This window comes from Choloepus didactylus, chromosome 7 (assembly GCF_015220235.1).
Source record: "Choloepus didactylus isolate mChoDid1 chromosome 7, mChoDid1.pri, whole genome shotgun sequence".
Taxonomy (NCBI): domain Eukaryota; kingdom Metazoa; phylum Chordata; class Mammalia; order Pilosa; family Megalonychidae; genus Choloepus; species Choloepus didactylus.
In genome coordinates this window covers 20,851,025-20,874,284 of record NC_051313.1, presented here as the reverse complement: position 1 = coordinate 20,874,284, position 23,260 = coordinate 20,851,025, and the positions used below count along the sequence as shown (strand labels likewise).

Sequence of the window (23,260 nt, the reverse complement as noted above, 5' to 3'; positions counted from 1 at the left end):
TGTGGATCATTTACATTTTTTTTAAAATTCAGATTCCCAATTTCCTTAAAAAATGGAAGACCTGGCAAAGGTGAGTCCAGAAAATGGTCTGGAACAGAATAATGGGATAGATACTCTCCAGTTTGCCCCATCACCCTTAGCACAGCCAGCTTCACTCATTCTTATAACCTGCCTGGTCCCTAGTGACACTGGAGTATTCAGCCTTTGCCCTAGAATGATAAGGTTACTTATGTGGAAGGAGCCCAAGAAACCCAATTTTTCATTCTGGATCTTACAGAAATCCTTTCTAGATCACACAGCCCCTGCTGAGCTCTTCTGGTGACCAGCAGTTTGCTTCTCTATTGGGTAGGCCATGAATCTCCTTCAGTGACGGCTCTAACAGATAACGATGTTTTATTTTGATCTCAAATCTAATTTAGCTTAAATATCCATCCAGTGATTCAAAGAATAAATCTACTTTATATTCTACATTATCTGCCTTCAAACACTGAGATCGTATCACGAGTATTTTCTTCTACAGGCTATGCAAACGCTGCAGTCCTTTCAAACATTTATCCTAAGGCATATTTTTGTGGAAATAGTTATGTAAATAGTTAAGTCTTTTTGTGTAAATCGTTATGAATATATTTCTCTCTTTTTGTATTTGTGTGAATTTTAAAAATTAAAATAAAACAGGACTTCATATTTATACCTATTAAATTTCATCTTGTTGATTTGTGTTTGTCACTCCAGCATGTGGATATCATCCCGACTCTTCTGTCTGTGCTTGCCTGTATTTTTCTGCATTGCTAACAAGCGGGAACTGCCTACCTCTGCTTTTATTAGAGTACAAGAGGTAATTTACTGTGAACATTACTGAAGTAACTTGAAGACAAATGTCATATGAAGAAAAGACTGAATTAACATCTTTTTACAAGTCTATGAGAAAATCAGGAACAAAGCCCAACAATCAAGATCTTTGTAACCTCTACCCATGTACCAAGTAAGTAAAAAAATCATGCAGAAAGTATGATGATAGAAGATTTTCTCTACAAATATTAAACAGATTGAACAAAAATCTTGTTTTCATGGTTTGATTCAATGATAAGCAAATATTTCTGGTGAATTGGCCCTTTCACATTTTTTAAAGACAAGAAAACCAGAGGCAGAAATAATAAATTTCACTGAAGTTTCACAGAGTATATTTAAAAGGGCAAAGAACTGAACCCAATCTTTTAAAATAAAATAAAAAATTCATGGAGTATGAGTGTTTGTATGTGTATGTGCACATTCATATATATGCATGTATGTATATATATTTTTATGCACTTTTTTTAGCTTTGCAAGTTTTAAAATATCCACTTTATTACATATAACACTTAACCAGGTATCATTTACATCTGAGGAAGAGATGGCCCATGAGATTCATCTATGGTAAAACACTTTAAGAAATGTAGGCACAAGTTTATGCATTCCCAGGCATCCCTAGACAACTATATCACAATGCATAATGCAGATATCACTAACACATTTTACAAAAGATAAAAGGGAATTGTCAATGAACTTCAATGAACACACATATAAATGTGTGTGAGTAGGTTTAGGTCTATTTGTGTATGTGTGTGAATATGTGTATTTGCTTGTGTTAGAGCATGCAAGTACATGTACATCTGTGTATATGTATGCATTTTAGGTTCTGGAAAGAATTTCAGGACATCTTAAAAGATGCTCAGTGAACCCTAAATCCCACCAAGGACAACCACAAGCTTGGTAATGTCTATCCGTTTACTTAAGCAAGGAATTATGAAATCTATTACAGATTTCAGAACACCTGCCCATTGAAAACTGTTATAATCTAATTTTAACTTATTAACAGGCATCTTGATATCCTTTGGAAATATATTTTATTTGAACAAATCAACCAGCTCCTTTCCACATTATTTTGGAATAAATGGACAATTATGAAATTTCTGAATATTTGATTTGAAATGAAAACATGTACCTTATTCTAGACTAAGTAAATTTACCTAGTCCTTGCTATAATGCTAAAGGATACCCCCCCAAACACACACACACACTTCTTATTTAACCATGAGAACTATCTAACAGCTACACACCTAGTAAATGGCTTAATAAATAGTGAATAAATATCTGGAGAATACATGAACAAACAAGAGCATGAGATATCACTGGCATTGGAATGAAACATTCCATATACTGAGGAGTTATGGAAAGTAATAACGAATGAACCAGACCACTTTACTAAATATTATTTTTTAAAGCAAATTTACCTTGCTCACATTATTACTCAAATGGACAGAATTCTGTGTTAATATGACATCAGGTTACCATTTTCTTCCATTTTCATATTAAAGTATATTTGGAGGTAAAGATAAAAATGTAAATACAGTAACTAATGGCAATAGTCAAATATTTGGGATTTTTTTTCCTTTAACAATAGCCTCAGTGGAATTTGACCACAGTGAAATACAACCAAGAAAGATCATCTATCTTAGACGTACCCTTATCTTCTGAAAAAGAACAATAGAGTTGAAGACCAATGAAAACCAGGCATGTGTGTTTCTTAAGAGGTTAAACATAAATTTACCACATTGTCCAGTAATTCCACTCCTAGGTATACATAAAAGAGAAATGAAAACATATATCCACATAAGGATTTACATAAGAATGTTCTTACAAGCATTATTCATATTAGCCAAACTTGGAAATAACCTAAATGTCTACATTTTGGGGATAACATTTGGTATCATACAATGGAATATTATTCAGCAATAAAAAGGAATGAACTACTAATACATGGTACAACATAGATGTACCTCAAAAACTCTATGCTTAGGGAAAAAAGCCAGACACGAGTCCACACATTGTCTGTCTCTTTCTATATGAAATATCCATAAAAAGGAAAATCTATAGATGCAGAAAGTAGACTGATGGTTGCCTGGGGCAGGGGGATGGAAGGGAGGAAAAGGGATTAACAGTCAATGGATGCGAGGGATCTTTTTGATGTGATGAAAATGTTCTAAAACTAGTTTATGGTCATGGTTGCACAACTTGGTATGTTTACTAAAAAATCAATGAACTGTACAAATGAAACAAGTTATTCATAAGATATGGAAAATATACCTGAATAAAGTTACAAAAAAACCAAACAAGTAGGCAGCCAGTAACTCTGCACCTTGACCCTACTTTCCCCAATAAATACATAAATACTGCACAGACACTGTATTACCGAGTTTCAGGAGAGGTAAGTTGACCCATTTGCAATGAGCAGCTCTCTGGTTATTAAAACTCCAATACAAGTACGAACCAAGCAGGGAAGGAGCTGGATGATCAATGGTGCAACAAATCACGAGATATATTCTTTGTATATCCAGAGCTTCACTGGTAGAAGCATAGGCAGAAAAGTCTTAAGAGCACCCAGGCCGAGGTTTATTGTTTTTAATATAATGAGGTTAGGCAAATAACAACTGCAAGCTGCTGCAAATTTTTCTCATAGTCAGTGAACCTGAGTGTTGTGGTAGTAAACCTTCCTACTTCAGGGAGACAGGTGAGAGCTAGATAAATGTCTACCAGCCTTCAGAAATTGGTTTGGAGTTGAGCATCTCATGCTGCTCTATAGTTCAGATCTGAGAAGAGGCTACTAATAGCAATACATGGGCAGTGAGAGGGATCAAGACCAAAACTACACAGTCTGAGTCTTGAGCCCACACTGAATCTGTAAAGAATGGTTAACATTCAATGAAGATATGTTTTAAAAAGAAATAAAGAGGCAAAAAGGAAATACAAGTGCATCGGGGCAAGGCAATTTAATGTGGAAAAAGTCTTTTCAACAAATAGTACTGGGGATATTGAACATCCACAAGTAGTAAGATAAATTTAGACCACTAACTCATACCATACACAAAAATTAACTCAATATGGATCATAGATCTGAATGTAAGAGCTAAAACTATACAATTATTATAGGTAAACCTAACAGTGAATCTTCTTGATCTTGAGTAAGGCAAAGATTTCTTATATGTGACACCAAAACCATATGATAAGACAAAAAATTATAAATTGGACTTCATAAAATTAAAAAACTTTGCCCTTCAAAAGGTATTAAGAAAGTGAAAAGATAAAGTCATAGAAGAAAATATTTGCAAATCATATATCTGACAAAAAATTTCATCCAGAATATACAAAGAGCTTAAACTGGAACTCAATGTTGAGACAAATAAATTTAAAATGGGAAAAAATGTGAATAGATATTTCACAAAAGAAGACATGTGGATGGACAATAAGCATACTCAACATAATTAGGGAAATACAAATTAAAACCACAATATGACAGCACTGAACACCCAAGAAAATAGCTATAATTTAAAAAGAAACAAATAATAGGTGTGGCAAGGATGTGGAGAAATTGTAATCCTCATACACAACTGACAGAAATTTCAAATGGTGCAGCCACTGTGGAAAACTGGCAGTTTCTTTAAAAATTAAACATAAGTTCACCATATGACCCAGAAATTTCACTCTTAGATGTCTACCCAAGAGAAATAAAAATCTGTATGGGAATGTTCATAGCAGCATTGTTCGTAACAGGCAAAAAGTGGAAACAATCCAAATTCCATCAACTGATGAACTGATATACAATATGTGGCATCTCCATACTGTGGAGTATAATTTGGCAATAAAAAGGAAAGAAGTCCTAATGCATGCTGTTACAGGATGAACCTCGAAAACATTAAGTGAAAGAAGCTAGATATGCAACAGATCCTATATTTGTATGACTACAATGGAATGTCCAGAAAACACAGAGTTACAGATTCAGAAAATAGGTTAGTGGTTGACTGGGGGTATGGGTAAGTGTGCCAGTTTGAATGTATTATGTCCCCACAAATGCCATTATCTTTGATGCAGTCTTGTGGGGCAGACATTTTGGTGCTGATTAGATTTCCAGGGAAATGTGCCCCACCCAACTGTAGGCAATAACTCTGATGAGGTATTTCCATGGAAAGCATGGCCCCACCCATTCAGGGTGGGCCTTGATCAGTGGAGCCATATAAATGAGCTGACAGGCAGAGGGAACTCAGTGCAGCTGCAGCTGTGAGTGACATTTTGAACAGGAGCTACAGCCAAGAGGGACACTTTGAAGAAAGCACAGGAGCTGCAGATGAGAGACAGTTTAAAGATGGCCATTGAAAGCAGACTCTTGCTCCAGAGAAGCTGAGAGAGGACAAATATCCCAAGTGCAACTAAGAGTGACATTTTTGAGGAACTGCAGCCTAGAGAGGAATATCCTGGGAGAAAGCCATTTTGAAACCAGTGCTTTGGAGCAGACACCAGCCGTGTGCCTTCCCAGCTAACAGAAGTTTTCCGGACACCATTGGCCATCCTCCAGAGAAGGTACCCGATTGCTGATGTGTTACCTTGGACACTTTATGGCCTTAAGACTGTAACTGTGTAACCAAATAAACCCCCTTTTATAAAAGCCAATCCATTTCTGGTGTTTTGCATTCCAGCAGCATCAGCAAACTAGAACAGTAAGAATGGAAGGTGACAGCAAATGCACATAAGGGATATTTACGGGGTAACAGAAATATCCAAAACATAAATGTTTATTCCAGATTGAAGAGTTTACGTGTTCCGGACATATTAATAAACAAAGACCATCACCTAAATATGTCCTGGAAATATTCTGAACTGTTGTTTTCCCTCAGCTTCCTAGATCCATTCTTGCCCCTTCTCTGCCCTGACTGGGCTCCAGGAAGCTGACCTCTGATACTGTTTTTTCCAGGCTCCTCCATCAGTTGACTCCTGGTTGCGTTTGACCAATGGAAGTCACCGGCAGGAATCTAGAGGGCTGGAGGTGGGAGGACAGTGGGGTATTTCTCCCCATTCACACACTTTTCGACACCACATCTGAGGCAGTAGCAAAGTACCCTCCAGACTGTAGCTCCCATGGCTGGACTCTGATCCAAAGTCACAGCTTTCACTGGACCCAGACTGTGTCTTCCTCTGTAGAGGTGGTGACGACTTCTAAGTGTTGCTAGTCTTTTCTGAATGCCTTGCCAGCTAATATGTTCCCTTAATCATGCCCACACTGCTCTGAGTAATCCCTCTTTTTTGAAGCCTCTTCTTTTGAACCATCTAGGGTGAATTATTTTTCCTACTGTAGATTCTGACTGTTACATAAGGTAAAGAAAAGTATCCCATAAACACAGAGAGAAAATAATTTGACCAGAAAGGAACCAACGTCAGACTGATCTCACACTTCTCCAATACAAAACAAGTGTCAGAAGCTAATGGAGCAGAGAAGCTAATGTGAGAGGAAACATTTTTGACAAAATAATTTCATTCTGACATTCATGGGTGAAGGCAACCAAACCTATTTTCAAAGATGCAAAGGACTCAGAAAACATAACAACTGCACACTTTTCCTGGAAAAAAAAAATCAAGAGTATTAGCTAATCAATTAAAGATTATTTAAAAGTAAGGTCTCAGAAATCTGGAAGTTGTGATTTCAAATCATTGAGAGTACTGAAAATGTCTGAACATAAAGAATTGTTTATATGACTATAATATAGCATATGAAAGCAAAAGATATTCTGCAAATTGAAACTATATACTATAATAATGAAAAATTTAATAGTAACAATCAGCCTATAATCCCATATTAAATTAACAAACACAAAGCGGTGGTGTTAGGGGTTGGAATAACTAAAGAATTCTTAATTCCTTGTTTCATTCTTGATTTTGGTAATTGAGAAGAATTAAGAATCATGTATGTATTACAAAAAAAAAATCCTTGAAGTTAACATTAGTAGAATTAAAAATAGGATAGCCACCTTCTGAACCATGGTAGAACATAATTATTCTAATGTAAATATAGCCATACCTCTAAATAAACGAATCCGGTATTTTATCCTCAAAAGACAGTACTTTCCAAATAACAGAACCTCCTAAATGCACGCAGATGGATGCTACTTGATAAAGTTCTGTGAAAATCTTTCCTTCTATGAGCAAGGTGTCAGTGGATAGAACCACACATCAACATGTTAACTGCTCATTATGCACTTGAATACAATAATCAATTGGGCTGTCTAATTATTTTTGCTATCATTCAAGCTTCTTGGCCAAGGTAATCATATGAACACTTACTCGGTGAAGGGAAGAAAAGTAATGTAGTTAATTGTATTAACCAATCAAGACTATGATTAATTGGCTAGACAAATTGGAAATTATTGAGCTAGCTAGTAGATGAAGATAGAATAGTTTGAATTTTTAATTTTAAGTGTTTCTGAGTCGACTCCATTAAGCGAAATATAGAAGTATAAAATGGAAAATGTCAGGAGAGAAGCTAAATGGCATCTTTAAATGCCATTTACCACTGGCTAAAGATCAGTTTAAACTGACCCTGAAATGCAGTAATGGAATTTGAACAGAGATATCTAATAAGTGATTGTATTTCCATTAAAATGCAACTAAGTCTAAAATGTTCAACATATAACCGAATTTTCGATTTGGAAAATACTTCCCAATACATAATGAAATTGCATGTCGTATTTACTCAAAAGTAAAAAAAAGTATTGGAAAACAAAAGGAACTGAGTAATTTCCAATTTGAGGAGCTAAAAATGAGCTCCTTTAAAAGAAATCTTATCTTCTCAAGCACCTCTTCCCTTGCCCAAGAATTTACTGAAAGTTTTTTTGTGGATAACTGTATGTTTGTATGAATTTAAAAACAAATATGCTCTTAAATTCAGAAAGCATGGAATTTAATTGCATAGTCAACAGAAGCTACAAAGCAATCTTTTGAATACCTCCGATCCAGGGACAGTCTTCCTCTCTCCGAAAAGGTGTTTCTCTTCAGGAAGAATATTCATAGAACAACAAGGTAGGAGAGAGATATCTAACCAGACAAATCAGCCTGTCTAGCCCTGTTGATCAATGTGGAGGCAGACAGGGCAGCTGGATTGTCTGAATATCCCCCAAAACATTTGCAAATTTTAGCGAATAGGTAGTAAAGCAGTAAGAACTAAAAGCATGCCTCATGGAGGAGGGAATAGGACAAGTGGAAGAAGTCAGATGGCTTCACAATGGAGTGCGATGTAAAACAGAGCTTTACTCTGAAGTTTGAGTAATAGACATTCATGGGAAAAGAGAAAGCAAGAGTGTTCAAAGAACTGCATAAAAGCACTGGAGCCCTAGACGGATCCAAATTTTTATCTCATGGACTTGAAAACTCTTTCCAGGAGTGCAGTCTTAATCAGCTCACCTACAGCTAGGTGATTATAATACCCACAACTTCTGATGTCCACTTGGTACCTTACAGTTTATAAAGCACTTCCACACATATTATCTCATGTTATTCCTGTGAGTATACTGGATAGGGAAAATATTGCCCCTTAAGAGGTGATTAAATTAAGGCTCTACTAACTATTAAATGTTTTATCTGAAATAACATAGCTATTAAGTCTGTAAAAAGAGGAGGCAGAATCCACAGACCTGAAAATATTCTTTTCTAGTTCTATTGTTTATAGTTTTTACTCCAAAGATTTCCATGAGATAAATCAAATTTTTTTTCTAATTCTTTCTGGGAAGATTTCTCTCAATTCTTGTTCAGAGCATTCTCTAAATATGCCTCAGAGGTGCAAAACTTGGAGATTCTGGGAATCTTGAGGTCCCTAAAGAAGGCAGGACATTTGTGGTTCAGGAAGAGTATGGAGGGGGTGACGGAGGGGCTGACAGAGGGGGTAACACAGGGGGCAGCCTGAGTCCCTGTCAAGCAGCATTAGCTGGAGGAGACTAGGGGGCTTGGAGCCAGACAGACTGGATGAGAACCAGCTGCTTACTTATTAGTGTTATCAGCTCCTCTGAATCTTGGAGATTTCATCCACAAAATGGTACAGTGACTGGCAAATAATCAGCACTTGGCACTGGTGGTTACTGGGCAACTGCAGACCTGGGATAATTTTCTATATATCTTCAACCAAATTAACTGCCTCATTGACTGCAGCCAACACTGAGAACTGAAAGCAAATTCAACTGCATAGTCTTTGGAAGTGACAGGATCTGCAATCTTCTCTCATTCCTGACTCCTGCTTCTCATATGTTCTCAACAAAGCACACATATCTTAAACTGTAGAGCTGAAGTCTGGGATGTCAGAGTTGTCCTCTTGTCTTTGAGTTCCTGCCCTCAGACCATGTTTTAATTTCTTAGTTACTAAAACAAACAGTGTTCAATGGGTTGGCTTAACAATAGGAATTTATTGGCTTATGGTTTTAGAGGCTAGAAGGCTTGCTTCCTCCTGGAAGTCAGTATCTGCTGGCAATCTTTGGGGTTCCTTGGCTTTTCTGTCACATGGCAATGCACATGGCAGCATCTTCTTTCTCTTTGGGTTCTGTTGGCTACCAGCTTCTTTCTTCTTCCATGGCTTCTCTTTCTGTGTCTCATTTCCTTTGCTTATAAAGATTCAGTAATAGTGGATTAAGGCCCATGCTCACTCAGTTTGGGCACATCTTAACTAATAACTTCTTCAAAAGTCCTGTTTACAAATAGGTTCACACCCACAGGACCAGAGGTTGGGACTTGAACATGCCTTTTGTGGGGGACATGATTCAATCCCCAACAGCCTCCCCTTCCCAAGAAGCCTATGGAACTTTATTCAGGGATAACTTGCTTCTTCTGGAGGATAACCAAGGCTTGAGACAAGCAAGGTGGAAGACGGATGTTTCTGGGAGGTAGCAAAGCCTTGGGAGACTTCTAATCACAGAAATGGGATGAGGTGGATATACCCATTTGTTCCCTTCACATTTTATTTGTACTGAACTCTTTAGGAAAAAGCCCAAATTCTGAGTGACATCTTGTTTTTCTTCTCCTTTCCCTGCAAAATAGATTCTAAAATGCCTCATCTAATTGCCATCCATTCATTCATTCAAATTTAATTATACTTTATCAACTTTGTGCCAGGTTTTCTTTTGGTTGCTGCAGATATTATGATGAATAAAACAGACTCAGTCCTTACCTTTAGTGAGTTTACATTCTAGTGGGAGGAAAGGATATATACAAATTAATTATGAACCAGTTTTTAAAATGTTACAGAAGAATATAGTCTAATAAACTATTACAGAAGGATATAGCCTAATATATGCTGGGCACTTAAAAAAGCTGGGAGTTAGAAAGCAGCTAGGTAGGAGCCTTGTCCTTATATCCCAGTGTGATTGGTGTATATAGTGAAGACTTCCTGAGATGTGTACATCAAAATATTTGATACAGTTCTGCATATGTGCAGCTACTGTCAAAATACAACAGGCACAATCTGTTTTTTGTCACAAACAAGAATTATTTTGAGGGCAGGGACTATCCCCCCAGTGACATTATCTGCTATATCCTTATAAACACTACATATACGTTTGATAAGTGTTTGCTAAAAAGTACTTGCTAAATTAAAGGCAGTTGAACATTATAGCCCTTTAGCCTCAAGGAAAAAGCTGAGACTGAGAGTAGATGCTAGTTTCTTCCTCAGGCAGCTGAGGGTTGGGCCCTTCTCAGGCAGCGGAGGGTGGCCATGGTGGAGGGCAGTGGTAGAGAATAGCGTCGTTACTTGTTGCCCCAACACTGCACGGCCTAGTGAGGACACAGCTGCACACTATGAATCCCTAAGAAAGGGAATCTCATTGTTTAATGGATGTTGGTTCCACATGAGGATTATGTCTAACGTACATACAAAGAAAGGACAAGTAACCTCAAAGATATTTTTATTCTACTCTTGGAAACATAAAGAGTCTCAACTTCAAAAAAACATCAGAGAAGTCATAGGGAGATGAAAATTAATTAAATTTCAATAATAACAAAATACAAATGTTTGTATGTTCAACTGATGACCAGCACTCATGAATTCATGTGCCACATACCTTGAGGTGAGAACCTGGTAGCGTTCCAGGGGCAGAAAGCTGGGGCAGACTTCACCCCGAGAAAGCTCTACAGTTAAGGAACCCATCTTACAAACTTTCTGCAAAAAGTAGAATGGCTAGGTAACATCATTCAATACTTTCGGCTTATTTATTGGAAAAGATGGTGAGTTCTTTGGTTACTGCATGGTGGCCTCCTATGGTGGAGAGATTAAGGCTGCATCAACAGGGTGGCCCCAGATTTTCAGGAAGGCACCACTTGTCCTCAGCCCCCTCATCCAGTATTCAGTTCTGTTTCTATAGCACTAAACCAGACCCTGAACACTACTTTAGGTCTAATATATTTTCAGTGGTTAAAAACTCTTCAGTAGAGCCATCAGTGAATGCCAATTCAGTTTAATGAAATACTTTAACTGTTATCTTTATATTCTCTGTGGTAGCTATACAGCTAAACTAAAGCAGGTAGTAAATTACTATTCAATGAATATCTGTTAACTACATACATTTTTAAAAATAATGGTAATAAAAATAATGACTGAATGGCATATCTATGAATAAAAATTTCAGAAAGAATAGATGGATAACCAACAACAGAGAAAATGTTTTTATATCGACCTATGAGAGCATTTATCTTAACGTCTGCATTTTATGAATAAAGAAACTGAGGCCTATAAATTTCAAATTTTCAAGTTATCTGCTCAAGCTCATAGGGAATGGGAAGTAAGAATTCAAAGCCTGATGCCAGACTCCATGGCATATGACCTTTCTACTAAATCACATTCAAAGTCATGACTAAGAGAATATGCCTTAACTTTATTTTCTGCAAAATTTTAACTCCTGAGTTATTGATTTATATAGATGAGAACTGATAAGTCTTTAGAAGACTCATCCCTCCATTGGATTGCCATGTAAAGTCTGTTTATAAACTGTCAATATTTTGCTGTATTATAATTTATTTTCTTCATGGTTGCTCTAGAGTCCTCATATGAAACTCTGCGTTGGCTCCAGAGCTGGTCACAGTTGGGACACAGGCTCTTTGAATATTTAACTCTTTACCTTGGTTGCTGCTAAACTGTTCCATAACAATGTACATTCCTTGGCTTATGCTTTCCTTCATCTTCCTAGAAGTTTTACATGACCCACTTTATTTTTTGATAATTATTTCAATGCTTTTATGATTTTAATATGAAAATTTCCAATCCCTTTTTAAGGTAGGTAGGATACAGAAATCAGAGAAGTGAGTGACCTTTTAATAACTATGTAGGTAAGATATTTCCTTGGAGATACTTAAACACAGGTAAGCTGCTTATCTCTGAGGGACACATCCCTCAGAGTTCAGCTATTATACCAGCCTCTATGCAGAACCCAGGTGGAGAAACTCAGCCCCTATGGATACAGCTTATCAGCAAATGCAACAAACATTTCAACATACACTTATGAACAATTTCTGTGAAGTGCATTACACTGCAAACTTCAAAATCAATAGACATTTTAAATGGGAACTGCAAGTATATTCAATTGGAAATGCTTAATCAGGTAAAACTCACATTTGCACAGTGCCTTATAGTTTCAAGAATATGAATACAGTTCAAAATTTTAGTCAATAAAGGAACTGGGATCTGATCAACTATGTGGGATGTGTAATGCTGAGGAGTATTTTTAAGCAAGTGACCAGAAATCTGCAATTTGTAATAAAAGCTCAATACGTTTCAGAAAATGCAACAGGGATTGGCATTTGGGTAAAAGAGCCACTGACCCAAGTAGGAGTTTGGAATCACTTCAGAGCTCATGCAACTGTATATGTAATTTCATGTAAAAATGCAATAAGGTTTATAATTTAGAAATAAATACATCTTTAAAAATGCATTCATAAGACATGGTAACTTTCTGGAAGACAAACTTCCCTATGCATACTTGACATATGCTTCCTTGTTTTTAAGGTCTCTACATTCTTGCCTCTTGTTATTCGATAAATTACTGTCCCTAAGATATGAAACTAAAGTACTATTAGTGTTAGATGTATTTAAAAAACATTTATGCCAATTTCTTTTAAAATGCCAGTGACTACTGTTCTATTTTCAAATTATAAATCAACTACCAGAACCAGAGGGAAATATTCTAATACCAAAGACATTCACCACTAAAACAGTCTCGGGCTATTTTACTGATTTATCATTCAGCATTACTTTTCTGCACTTTATAACATATTAGATAGATATGCCCTACCAAAGTTCAGTGTAGTTATCATCAGTTCTGTATTTTACAAAAGAAAATAAATAGATAATTGGAAATATGTAAGGCAAGCATTTGTCTAGTAAAGTGCTGTCGATAAAGAGAATTTGGGTAGGTGTATTTGTTCTCAATGTTCTCTTAAAAAAAACAGAGGCACTACTGTTGAGATTTATAGTACTAAGTATTTTTAGCTCTAGAATGAAAGTACATTGTAATAGATAGATATATTAACAAAATGCACAGAAATTAAAAATCCCAAAGTAATTGATGCTATAATGCAACAGGCCAGTTAAGAGTCCTCTGGAGAATAACCTGAGAAAAGTTTAGAAAATTATTTTAAGACTTTCCTGTGAGGGTGGGAGATGGAGACAATACAAAGAATACAGATTCTGAAATGAAAATAAAATCTGATAAACAGTTCTCCTCCTAACCATTTCAGTTATTCTTTCTTCTCTTTCCATCTTCAAAGGTTTGCTGCTGCTGATTTGTTTGCTGAAATGTCTGTCATCAAAATCAACCAAGCACCAGACCTTAAAGGTGACATAGGAAGATCTCTCCCTCCTGAATCACAGGGGGGATTTCAGAGCTTTGAAAATAAAAGTCCCTCCGCTACCAAAAGAATCTCATGAAAGGCAGCAAACTTCAATCTAACTGTGAAAAAACCCCACCTCTCACAGAGAAAGTATTCTATTGAGGTTCCTCTACACCCTTACTATATCCTACTTGTACATTAACCCAGCCTGTCACTCACAGAGTTAGTGGCTGTATCCCTGAAATAACTCCTTTTACAAAAAAAACTGTCTCTCTGATTGTTCTTGGTACTGCAAAACAACCCATCACTTTTCCCATGTTACATAAAGGTAAAGGCATTTTTATACAGCAAGAAGGTATACTGCTAGTAGCAACTGATGTTTTATAATCAGGAGGAGAATTAAGATTCTGAGGCAGCATTCTAAGAGGTCCCTCTTGTTTTCAGTTGGAGGAATATCAGCTGTTTCAATACAAGCAAGGAGTTGCAGTAAATTCAAATAATTATCCACATCCTCTCTCTACTTAACTCTTCTTACTCTCAGGTGCCTACTCCATACTTTCAAGGAAAGAAGATAAGCAGATGGATATGAGCAGATACATGAGACTCTGTGCAGCCACTAGCCCTAAAAGCAACTGGCCAATACCTCTGAAGCCAGTTAAACCCTTAGTAAATGGTTCCCAAACCCTAGCAGATGGCCTATTGGTCCCAGCGGTGCTGTCTGACATCTACATGACCACATAAGGAACTAAAATCTGGGAACTGGAAGACTGTTTATCTCTAGAATATTCTATTTAACATTTTACGATCTTACTCAATAACTGGAATCATGTTTTCATAGTAGAAAGCACTGGTGGAACACAACAAAGAGATGACAGCCCGTGTGGTAAAATTCACCAAGGACTTGAAGGTGTTTTCATTTTAAAAAGAAACTGAAGCTTCTGCAAGTCATACAAAGACAAATAGGACTTTATGAATTCTTAGATTCATAAAACCAACCAGTTACTGTCATAGCTCAGTTTTGTTATTTGCCTTCTTGGAGGATATAAAAAATTACCATACTAAAATCTTGTTTTGATGAAACCTTCCTGATCTCTAAACATATTTTTTAAACTACCTTTTTTCATTTCTGACACTTTTATGAACACTATGAAATTCAACCTCAAAGGCATGGATATGGAACTTTCTCCTTTATTACATTTAGAATTTCTCAGATCTCTTTCCCTCCACCTCCCTTCCTCTCCATTTCTATTTCTCCTACCCGCCCCACCACCCACCTTCTCAAACTGTGAATGCTATTTCAGAGCCCATCTTCTTAATAAAAGGCTACTTTAAAGGCTCATGTCCCTGCATATAAACTCCCAAATTCCTTACACATTCATTGTTTTATTCTCTGATCAGGGATTAGAGTTTGGCTTTTATAACTCTAAGGAGAATGTGAATTGCCTCTTCAGCATGAACAGATATGACCATATGGTTTGGGACTGCAAAAGCATTTCCCAATCCAATGTTAGAGTGCTGAGGAGGAAATGGTCATGGGAAGGGGTGTATGGAATAGAATCATGGAAATTTATCCTTACAATGATTCTTCTGAGGACATTTTCAGGCGCCAGCCCTTCCTCCTGGTAACCACATTATTTTGGCTTCTAATTTAAGATATTAGTCCCGTCTTTGTGCCTAATGGACAGCCAGTCTATGAACATTTTTTCGCAGAAATCAGACTTCAATTTTTGACACACAACTCACATTATTGTTGAAGCAGGATATACTAGTATATGCATTAACTTAATATTTTATCATTGAACTTCAGAAAGAAATCTATACCACTCTTTAAACGTCAATGTCCTGGATTTCATGCTAAAAATCTTAAAATAAAGCAGCGGGAAATCATCTAAAGCAGTTTTCACATTTTACAACTGAATTAATTAAAGCTAGTAGAAGTTAGAACTCTTTTAAGGTTGCCAAGTTAGATACTGGTGAAGATGGGTCACCCAGCTCTCAGTCCCCATGTTTTTCCAATGCAGCCCACAGCCACCATTAGGCATTAACCAAGAATTCCGTTCGTGAAAACAATTTTGCCCTATTTTGTCTTGTCAAAAATTTTTTTAAGTCATAACAATATAAACGTAAGGAAAAACTTAGATCACAAAACTGTTTACTCCACTGAAGCCATTTTCGACAAAGCTCTGATGCATATTCTAAATCATGCTATCGATATTTTCAATCATACACGATAAAATTTTGTACATTTTTAGATAAGTACAGCAATGGAAAATGACTCAATACCTAATTATTTCATGAGAAGATTAGGATTTCTTTAAAATTCTGTATATCCAAAGTAAAGGAAATTGGTCAGAGGACCGTGCCTATTTGCTAATTCTCACTAATAGTTTTCACAGGTTGCATTGTACATTCTTGGGCAGTTCTCAAGCAAACTGTTACTTTAATTCAAATTAAATTGGTATTTATTGAAATGCCACCCTAAAGGGTAGAACTAAGATGAATTGGCTAAACTTATAACTAAGTAGACTACAACTCAAACCAAGGAAAACTTTTAAACAGAGCTTTGCTGTGACAGAAAGGGCTACAATGGAAGATTGTGAGGGTTAGTTACTGGTGATGTGCTAAGCATTAGGCCATTTGGGTGTGGGGTATTTTATTATAGAGAAGACTCCAGTAACACAAAGCTTATTCTCTCATACTCTTCACACTTTGTTTTTGGTATGGCCGCGTAATTTATATAATTAACATATACTGAGATGACACAAAGATGAAACATCAGTCACAGCTCCTAAATGCCAAGTTACAGGTTGACCTTAGATCAGAATTATTTCTTCACTACTCATTTTTTATATATGAAATCATCTCTTTTTTATTATACTGGGTGAGAAAAACAGAATAGTGAAAAAATGGAATTATTTAAACAGCCATATTAATCCTCAGGATTTTTTCCTAAAGAGCTGAAAATATATAGCATGCCATGATATAATGAATACTCACCTCTTTCATTTTTTCCAGTTCATTCTGTAAAGCCTGCTTTGCAATCTCAACTTCTATAAGCTGTTGCCTCAGTTTCTCATTTTCATCTTCTGTTGTTGTTCTCTTTTCTTCCACATTCTCCAACTCATGGTGAAGTCTCACAGATACATCCTTTGCCACCTAAATTAAAGTGTTAACAATAAGATATAATTAAAGACAACATAATAAGTGTGCTAAAGTTTATTTACATTGAAAGCATTAAGAGCCAATGATCATCTAGTGTTTACCATGTGCCAGGCAGCATTACAAATGCTATAAACCAATCATTCAAATACGCCTCACAACAATCCCATGAGATAGGTACTACTAATATTATTCCCATTTTATAGATGAGGAAACTGGGTCCCCAGAGGTGAATAACTTGCTCAAGGTCACACAGCTAACAAGCAGTCAGGTGGTCTGGCCATTGTCTCTGTTCCCTTAATTTCTCACTACATTTTAGTAATAAATGTACTATTGTGTTTTCTCACTTGTAGAGAAATTTCACATATCTCCTTGAATTCTACAACAACCCTGTTAAGCATAGACTTTCACTATAGCTCATTTTAAAGAACGAAAAACAGAAGTTTTGCACCTCAAGGGGTGGGTGGGGCTTGAATTTTGATACCACAACTGGAACTACAGGTGCTTAATTTTAGGAAACACTTTTTTCATTGGGATTTTTTTTTTTTTTAATGATGGTGCAATTTTTGCTCCGTACTTTGAGCTTAGGTTTGAAATTTCAGAGTTTGGAAGTGGAGCAGTGTGTTACAGAGGTTCAGGACAAAGACTGTGGCTTTAGACTGGGTAGGGAGTGAGCCTGGCCAGGGACTGGCCACATTCCAGGGCTGGGCATTTAACTTCTATAAAAGGTTCAGCTTCTGTACCTGTAAGATGATGTTATTAAGGAAAATCCCTGCCTTTTAGGTCCCGCCCCCCCACACCCCGGGAAATAAATGAGATAATAATATATGTAACAGTGGTTGCCACAATGCCTGGTGCAATGTGAATTCTAAACAAATGTTAAGAAAAGAAAAAGAAATAGTACAACAGCAACTTTCATAAAATGCTTTCTCATAGCGTTCTTTACAACAAATATGGGATAATTACATTTGATTTATATATTTTGATGAAGTTAATACACTTAACAGTCTGTTCATTTGGTTGGCAAAGGCCATGAAGATAATACCTGGTTTGCCTTGTCAATGAAGCTACCTACAGTCAACCTGAACTGAAGAGGCCACACCTGTCTAAAAAAAATGTATTTCAAGGTTGGTATCTCTCCACTGCCGGAGAGTCTGAAGGCGCAAATTCACCTTAAGAATGGCATTCTTCCATTTATTTCACTCTCCCTTTACTTCTTCAAAGAGGTCGCAAATTGCACCATTTCCCTTTTGGGAAATCCCAACTCTGACATTTTATACCTTCCCACTGCTGTTGCTATTCTGGGCCTCTACTCCTCTAAAGTAGTCCTCATCCCGCTGCTCTCAAGTGCCTCAATCCACCTGGCCGTGGCTTGGCAGACAGATTCTGGAGGCCAGATCAAGGCCAAGGCCTGCGTCTGCCACACCCTTGTTTCCGCCGGGAGGAAGGCGCCCTCCTCCCACCAGGTCTAGAAGAGTCTCTGGTACTCCCGAGAGAGCCCACCGAGCTCGCACACCGCCAGGCCCTCCACATTCTCTCTCCTCTTCGTACCCACCTGCCTGGGACCCTGACATTTCGGGGTCCGGGCTGCGAAACTCCGTGTCCCAAGAGCTCTTTGCCAGTCACCAAGGAAGGCCTTTCAGTGCAAAGAGTCCTCGACCCGAGTCCCCGCCCACCGCCCCTGCCGCGCGTCCTCGAGACCCCGCGCCGCAGACCTTGAGGTCCTGCTCCAGGCTGCGCAACAGCTCCCCGTCGATTTCCCCCGTCTGCGCGTAACGCAGCCTTTTGCGCTCCGCTTTGCGGAGGCGGTACTGCAGAATCCGGCAGTTTTTGTTGGCTCTCTCCAACTCGTGGCGCATTTCCTGCAGCTGACAGGCATCCTCCTCGAAGAAAGTGTCCCTCATCTCGTCCATCTCGGTCCTCAGCTCATCGATCTCGTTCTGAGGCGGTGACAGGCCGCGGGTCAAAATTAGCCTCGCCCCGCGCCCCTCGGACAGACACGGTGTACACCCCATCCCAGTTCCAAATTCTCAGCTTTATTGCCTCTGCTGCCCCACCCCCACCCCTACCTCATGAGACAGGATTGACAAGGGGCTGAATGAAGAAGAAAACTAGAAAAACGGTCCCCCTTTACGGCCTTAAAGCCTTCTCTCGCTCTTACTCTAGCTTTCTCCATGAAAATGTGGGACAAACTATGATAAATAGAGTAACAAAGACCTAGATCTGAATTTAAATTAAACCTAATGCTACTGATCTCAGATTCTATTTCAAATCTGGAAAGACCTAGGAATCCCCTCCCTCCTTTACGGTTCCCCTCCCTCTTTAAGGCTAACAGGTTACCAGACACCCCCGCGCGGACACGCCCTAACGCTCCTAGGCCCAGACACCAGCCCTCCTCCAAATGGTACCCTTCACCTCCCTCACCTTGAGTGTCTCGTTCTCCTCTCGCAGCTTCTCCATTTCCTCCTGCATTTCTTCCTGCTCCTGGAGCTGCTGCGGGTTCGGCTGCGATGAAGGGGGCGCCGCCGCCTGCATGCCCCCGCCGCTCGGGCTGCCTTCTGTGCTCTGCTGGGGGCCCTCCGCCGCCGCCGCCATTGAGGTGGAAGGAACGGCAAAGGGCTCGCAAACTGCAGTGGCGCCAGCGACCAAGGAGCTGCGGCTGCTGCTGCCTCCTCCGCCGCCGTTCTTAGTGTGCATCTGAGCGGCGGCTGCCGCCGCTGCCGCCCGCTCCTTCTTGAGGTGGAACTGGATGAGCTCAGACTGCAGACATCCTTCCTTCCAGTAGCTCCCTCCGCCACCGCTGCCGCCCGTCGCAACGCCGCTTCCGGGATTTCTGTTGCCCGGGCCTGGGATTTTGCCCGCGGAGGAGGATGGCGAAAGGGAGACCCCCTCCCCGCCGCTGCCGCCCCTCTGCGGTGCGCGCACGCCTTTCCCTCGCCAGCCTCTGGGCGGCGGCGGAGGCTGCGGAGCGCCCCCCTCCCTGTCCCCGGAGCCGCCGCCGGCTCCTCCTCCTCCTCCGCCCCCTCCTCCTCCTTCCCCGGGCGGAGGGGGTTCCCCGAGCTTCGAAGGCACCGGCTGTAGCTCCCGGGGCCGCTCCTCTGGCTGGCCGGGCCTCCTGCTGCCCACAGCAGCCAGGGTCGCCGCAGGGGCTGCTTCAGCACCAGCAGCGGGGTGGACAGCTCCCGGCACCGCGCCTTTGGGCGCCGTGGGCGCCCCCTTCTCGGGCCCGCCTCCGCCTCCCCGGGCGCTGGCCGGAGTTGTTGCGCGGTTCCCGGTCTTGTTGCCTTGCTGGAGCTGAGCAGAATTGATTTTAGTGCTGGCCCCCACCAGGGACCGGTTGGCAGCGGTTGTCTGTCTGACCGAATTGTCCCTGGGTCTGGCGGGCGATTGAGCTCGCTGCTGCTTTCTGCTACTGCCCTCCGGGAGCAGGCGAGCCTGAGTTGCGGCGGCGGCGGCGGCGGCTGTGGCAGGGGCAGCGCCCCCAGTCGGTGGCTGACTCATGGCAGTCTGAGAAGAAAACCTACCGGATGCGATTTGGAATCGTCCATCACCAATTCATCCTCTTCCCTCCTCAGCGCCACCAACCTTCCTTTCTAAACCGGGACAGACAAAAGAAAGGAAGCACACAGCATGTCTGCATCGGTATAGAGAAAAGAGTGTTTTTTCTGTACCAGAGAAGCCCCTGAAAATGGTGAGATTTGGAAGGCGCTAACTAGAAGCTTTAATTTTAATGGAGAAAAAGGACCAAGCCTTGTTTCTAGGAATAGGATGCGGACCTGTCGATTCTCATTTTGCCCAGTGAGGCGCTGTCTCCATCTCATTCCACCTGAGTGAGACAATGAAGGATCTGAAAGCAGCTTAACCGAACCTATTCTTACCTAGCCGGGTTTGGAAAGGATGCGATGTAGAGGCAGGAAGGAATTTATGGGAAACGTGGAGGAGGGTGGGGGAGAGAGAGAGAGAGAGGAGGAGGAGAGGAGAGGAGAGGGGGAAGGAGGGGGGAGGGGAGAAGAGGAGACAGAAGAAGCTTCAGAAGGAACAGGAGTTGCCCACATACTAGACTTTTTCAGTTTGGTTTTCCTCAGCATCAAATGTGCATTAAAGCTCAATTTAGTGGAGAATGTTTTATTTAATTAGTATTCCTAAGTTTTGATTAGTGGAAAAGGGTTATGATTTAGGTTCCTAGGGAAAATGGCACTGTTCTCTCACAGCTCCAAACCCTAATGCTGTCTTTGGTTAGGAGAAATTAACCCAATTTCTTTTAGACTAGCACTAAAAGAAAATATAAATAATGAATGACTTTAACTAAATCAATCTCCATGTCAAGAAAATAATGGCATGAGGAATATTCTTTCTGAGTTACTCACTAGCAAACCTAAAGAGATTTTTTTTTTTAGCTCTGAGAATTAATTTTTTCAAATTCTTGGAAAAGTAGATGGGCAGTTAGAAATAGTTTCTTATGGTTACAGGTGATGGCGTTTTCTACACTTATCCAGTTTCATAGTTCTAGGGAATCATTTTAGTTTAGGTGTATTTGCTAGATAAACATCTTCATTCTAAAGCATCTTAGAAGTGCTTAAGTCATAGGTAAAGTACTTCTGAAGTGTCCATTTTCTCCTGTGGAGACACATTCTAATACATTGCACAAAGAACGCTGGTGCATCCTCACTCATGGTGGTAAGGTAAATTTCCATTGTACAACCTTATAAGATAAATCCATCACTGAGTTCTTTAATCTGGAAAACAGCATGCTACTGCCTTGTGGTTGCTTCTCCTAGTTATCCAGCCATCTGTTCAGCTAGTCAACTGAATAGCTTGTCCTCAGAAGTATAATTTCCCTCTAAAGCACTGAAAATGGCATGAATATGCAGAATGTTCTGCTTTTAAAAAGAAACCTTCCTTTTAAAGGAAATGCCTACATTTTCACGTTTTTTTATTTTATGAATCATGGCTTAATCGATGTGGGCTAATTTGTCGTTTCATTAAGAAATATTATCGGTAATCTCCCACCCCCCACCTCCCCTTCTCTTTCTGGGATCTCCTTTCAACTTACTTAGGAAAAATATGGCGAAACAATGAAGGCATTAGGAAAAAAGTTGCCCATCAACTTATTTTCTACATCTTCTCCCAGAACCATGACGCTCCTACAATGTCTGGCCTAGTTCATCAGCAATGGGTCACAATAACGTGACCACCCAGCCAAGTTATGTTGACAGTACAAACTCATTTTTGTTTAGAATTAGTTAGAGTCATCCCGGAGCTAGGATGCTTACACCCAGCTCCCCGGACATCTTTTACTCAAAAAAAAATATATATATCGTATTCCCGGAACCGGGTTCCACAATCAAAGGTACCTGGCTTCTGTCACGTGGTCTTCGCTAAGTGACAAGATGCTGTGTTTCTTGAAGGTTTCCCTTGTGGAAATCGCCACCCAATCAACCCCAGCAGGGCCCAAAACAACCCTTTTAAACTCAAGTTTTATCGCCTGCGGACCCATGCCATCTCTCATCCCCATCCCTTTAGAAATCCAAAAGAACTGCTCACTTCTCAGCTGAGGTGATGTTTCAAAGTTGAAGCAAACCGAAAGCGTTTTCCTTCCGATCTTCCGAGGACCTCAGGGTTTACCGTTATTTTTCGGAGCCACAGAAAGTTCAACTTCGTGGTATTATCTCCGATTTTCCGGCTGAACGCGACTTTGGGCTGGCTCTCCCGGGTTCCACACCCACTCGATTTCCCCAAACAAAGGCGTTAACGTGAGGACTCTGCAGCCCCCAGCGCGCGTCGTTTCCCGGCGGTCAGCCACTGGGCTGGAGCTGCGGCTGGGAGGAAACCACACAAGAGGCACCAAGTGGTGCCAGACGCTCCCCAGGCAGAGCAGTGGTTTTCGTAAGCTGAGCTCACCCGACTGGGCAGGGGAGGGGGCGGGATTGCCAGGGAGGACCGGGTGGAAGCAACCAAAGAGAGCTTACTTTAGAGAGGGCAGAAAAGAGGGCGGGGGCGAAGGGGCGGTGAGGCAAGAAGACAAAAAGGCTAAAGCCACGCCCTGGATGGAAGATCTGTGGTGCTGTTCAAAGTCCGTGCCCCGCTCCTATATCCTGTACATGGCAGAAGATTTCAAAACCGCTTGAAATCGGCCGCACTGGTTTTCTGCAAAGCTTTGTTCTGGTTTCGATCAATCTCTATCAATTATTTACTTGCGCTCTTTCCCAGGGAGGCGGATTCGAACAGCCATCCGGGCGTGACTGACGTCTCTTGCTGCGGCTGCGAGGCGCTGGCGGGCGGCTGCTGGGAGTTCTCTTTGTTCACTCACTTTAATTCTCAGTCGAGCTCTCCACGCGGTGCTCGCTCCCCACCCCCAGCCCGGGCGGAGTCATCAGAAGTCTGTTCCACGAAGAGATAATGGTTGCCAGACCCACCGCCCCACAGACAAAGGGTTCTT

At 40.3% G+C, this 23,260-nt stretch overlaps 1 protein-coding gene across 5 annotated transcripts in view; it reads right to left on the bottom strand.

Annotated features, from left to right (window-relative positions):
• The window catches only part of SOGA3 (SOGA family member 3), a 38,840-nt gene extending 16,171 nt beyond the window's left edge, over nucleotides 1-22,669 (bottom strand). For 2 of the 5 annotated variants that reach the window (XM_037843163.1, XM_037843160.1), the window contains exons 1-4: nucleotides 22,366-22,667; nucleotides 19,246-20,414; nucleotides 18,537-18,761; nucleotides 16,660-16,818 (exon numbers count right to left, since the gene is read on the bottom strand). In XM_037843163.1, coding sequence (XP_037699091.1) covers nucleotides 16,660-16,818; nucleotides 18,537-18,761; nucleotides 19,246-20,322 — 1,461 coding nt within the window. In that variant the 5' untranslated portion in view covers nucleotides 20,323-20,414; nucleotides 22,366-22,667. Of the gene's footprint in view, nucleotides 1-16,659; nucleotides 16,819-18,536; nucleotides 18,762-19,245; nucleotides 20,431-22,365 lie in introns of those variants that run through there. The other 3 variants (XM_037843162.1, XM_037843165.1, XM_037843161.1) reach the window with 3 other exon arrangements.
• Between the last annotated feature and the right edge of the window lie 591 nt (nucleotides 22,670-23,260).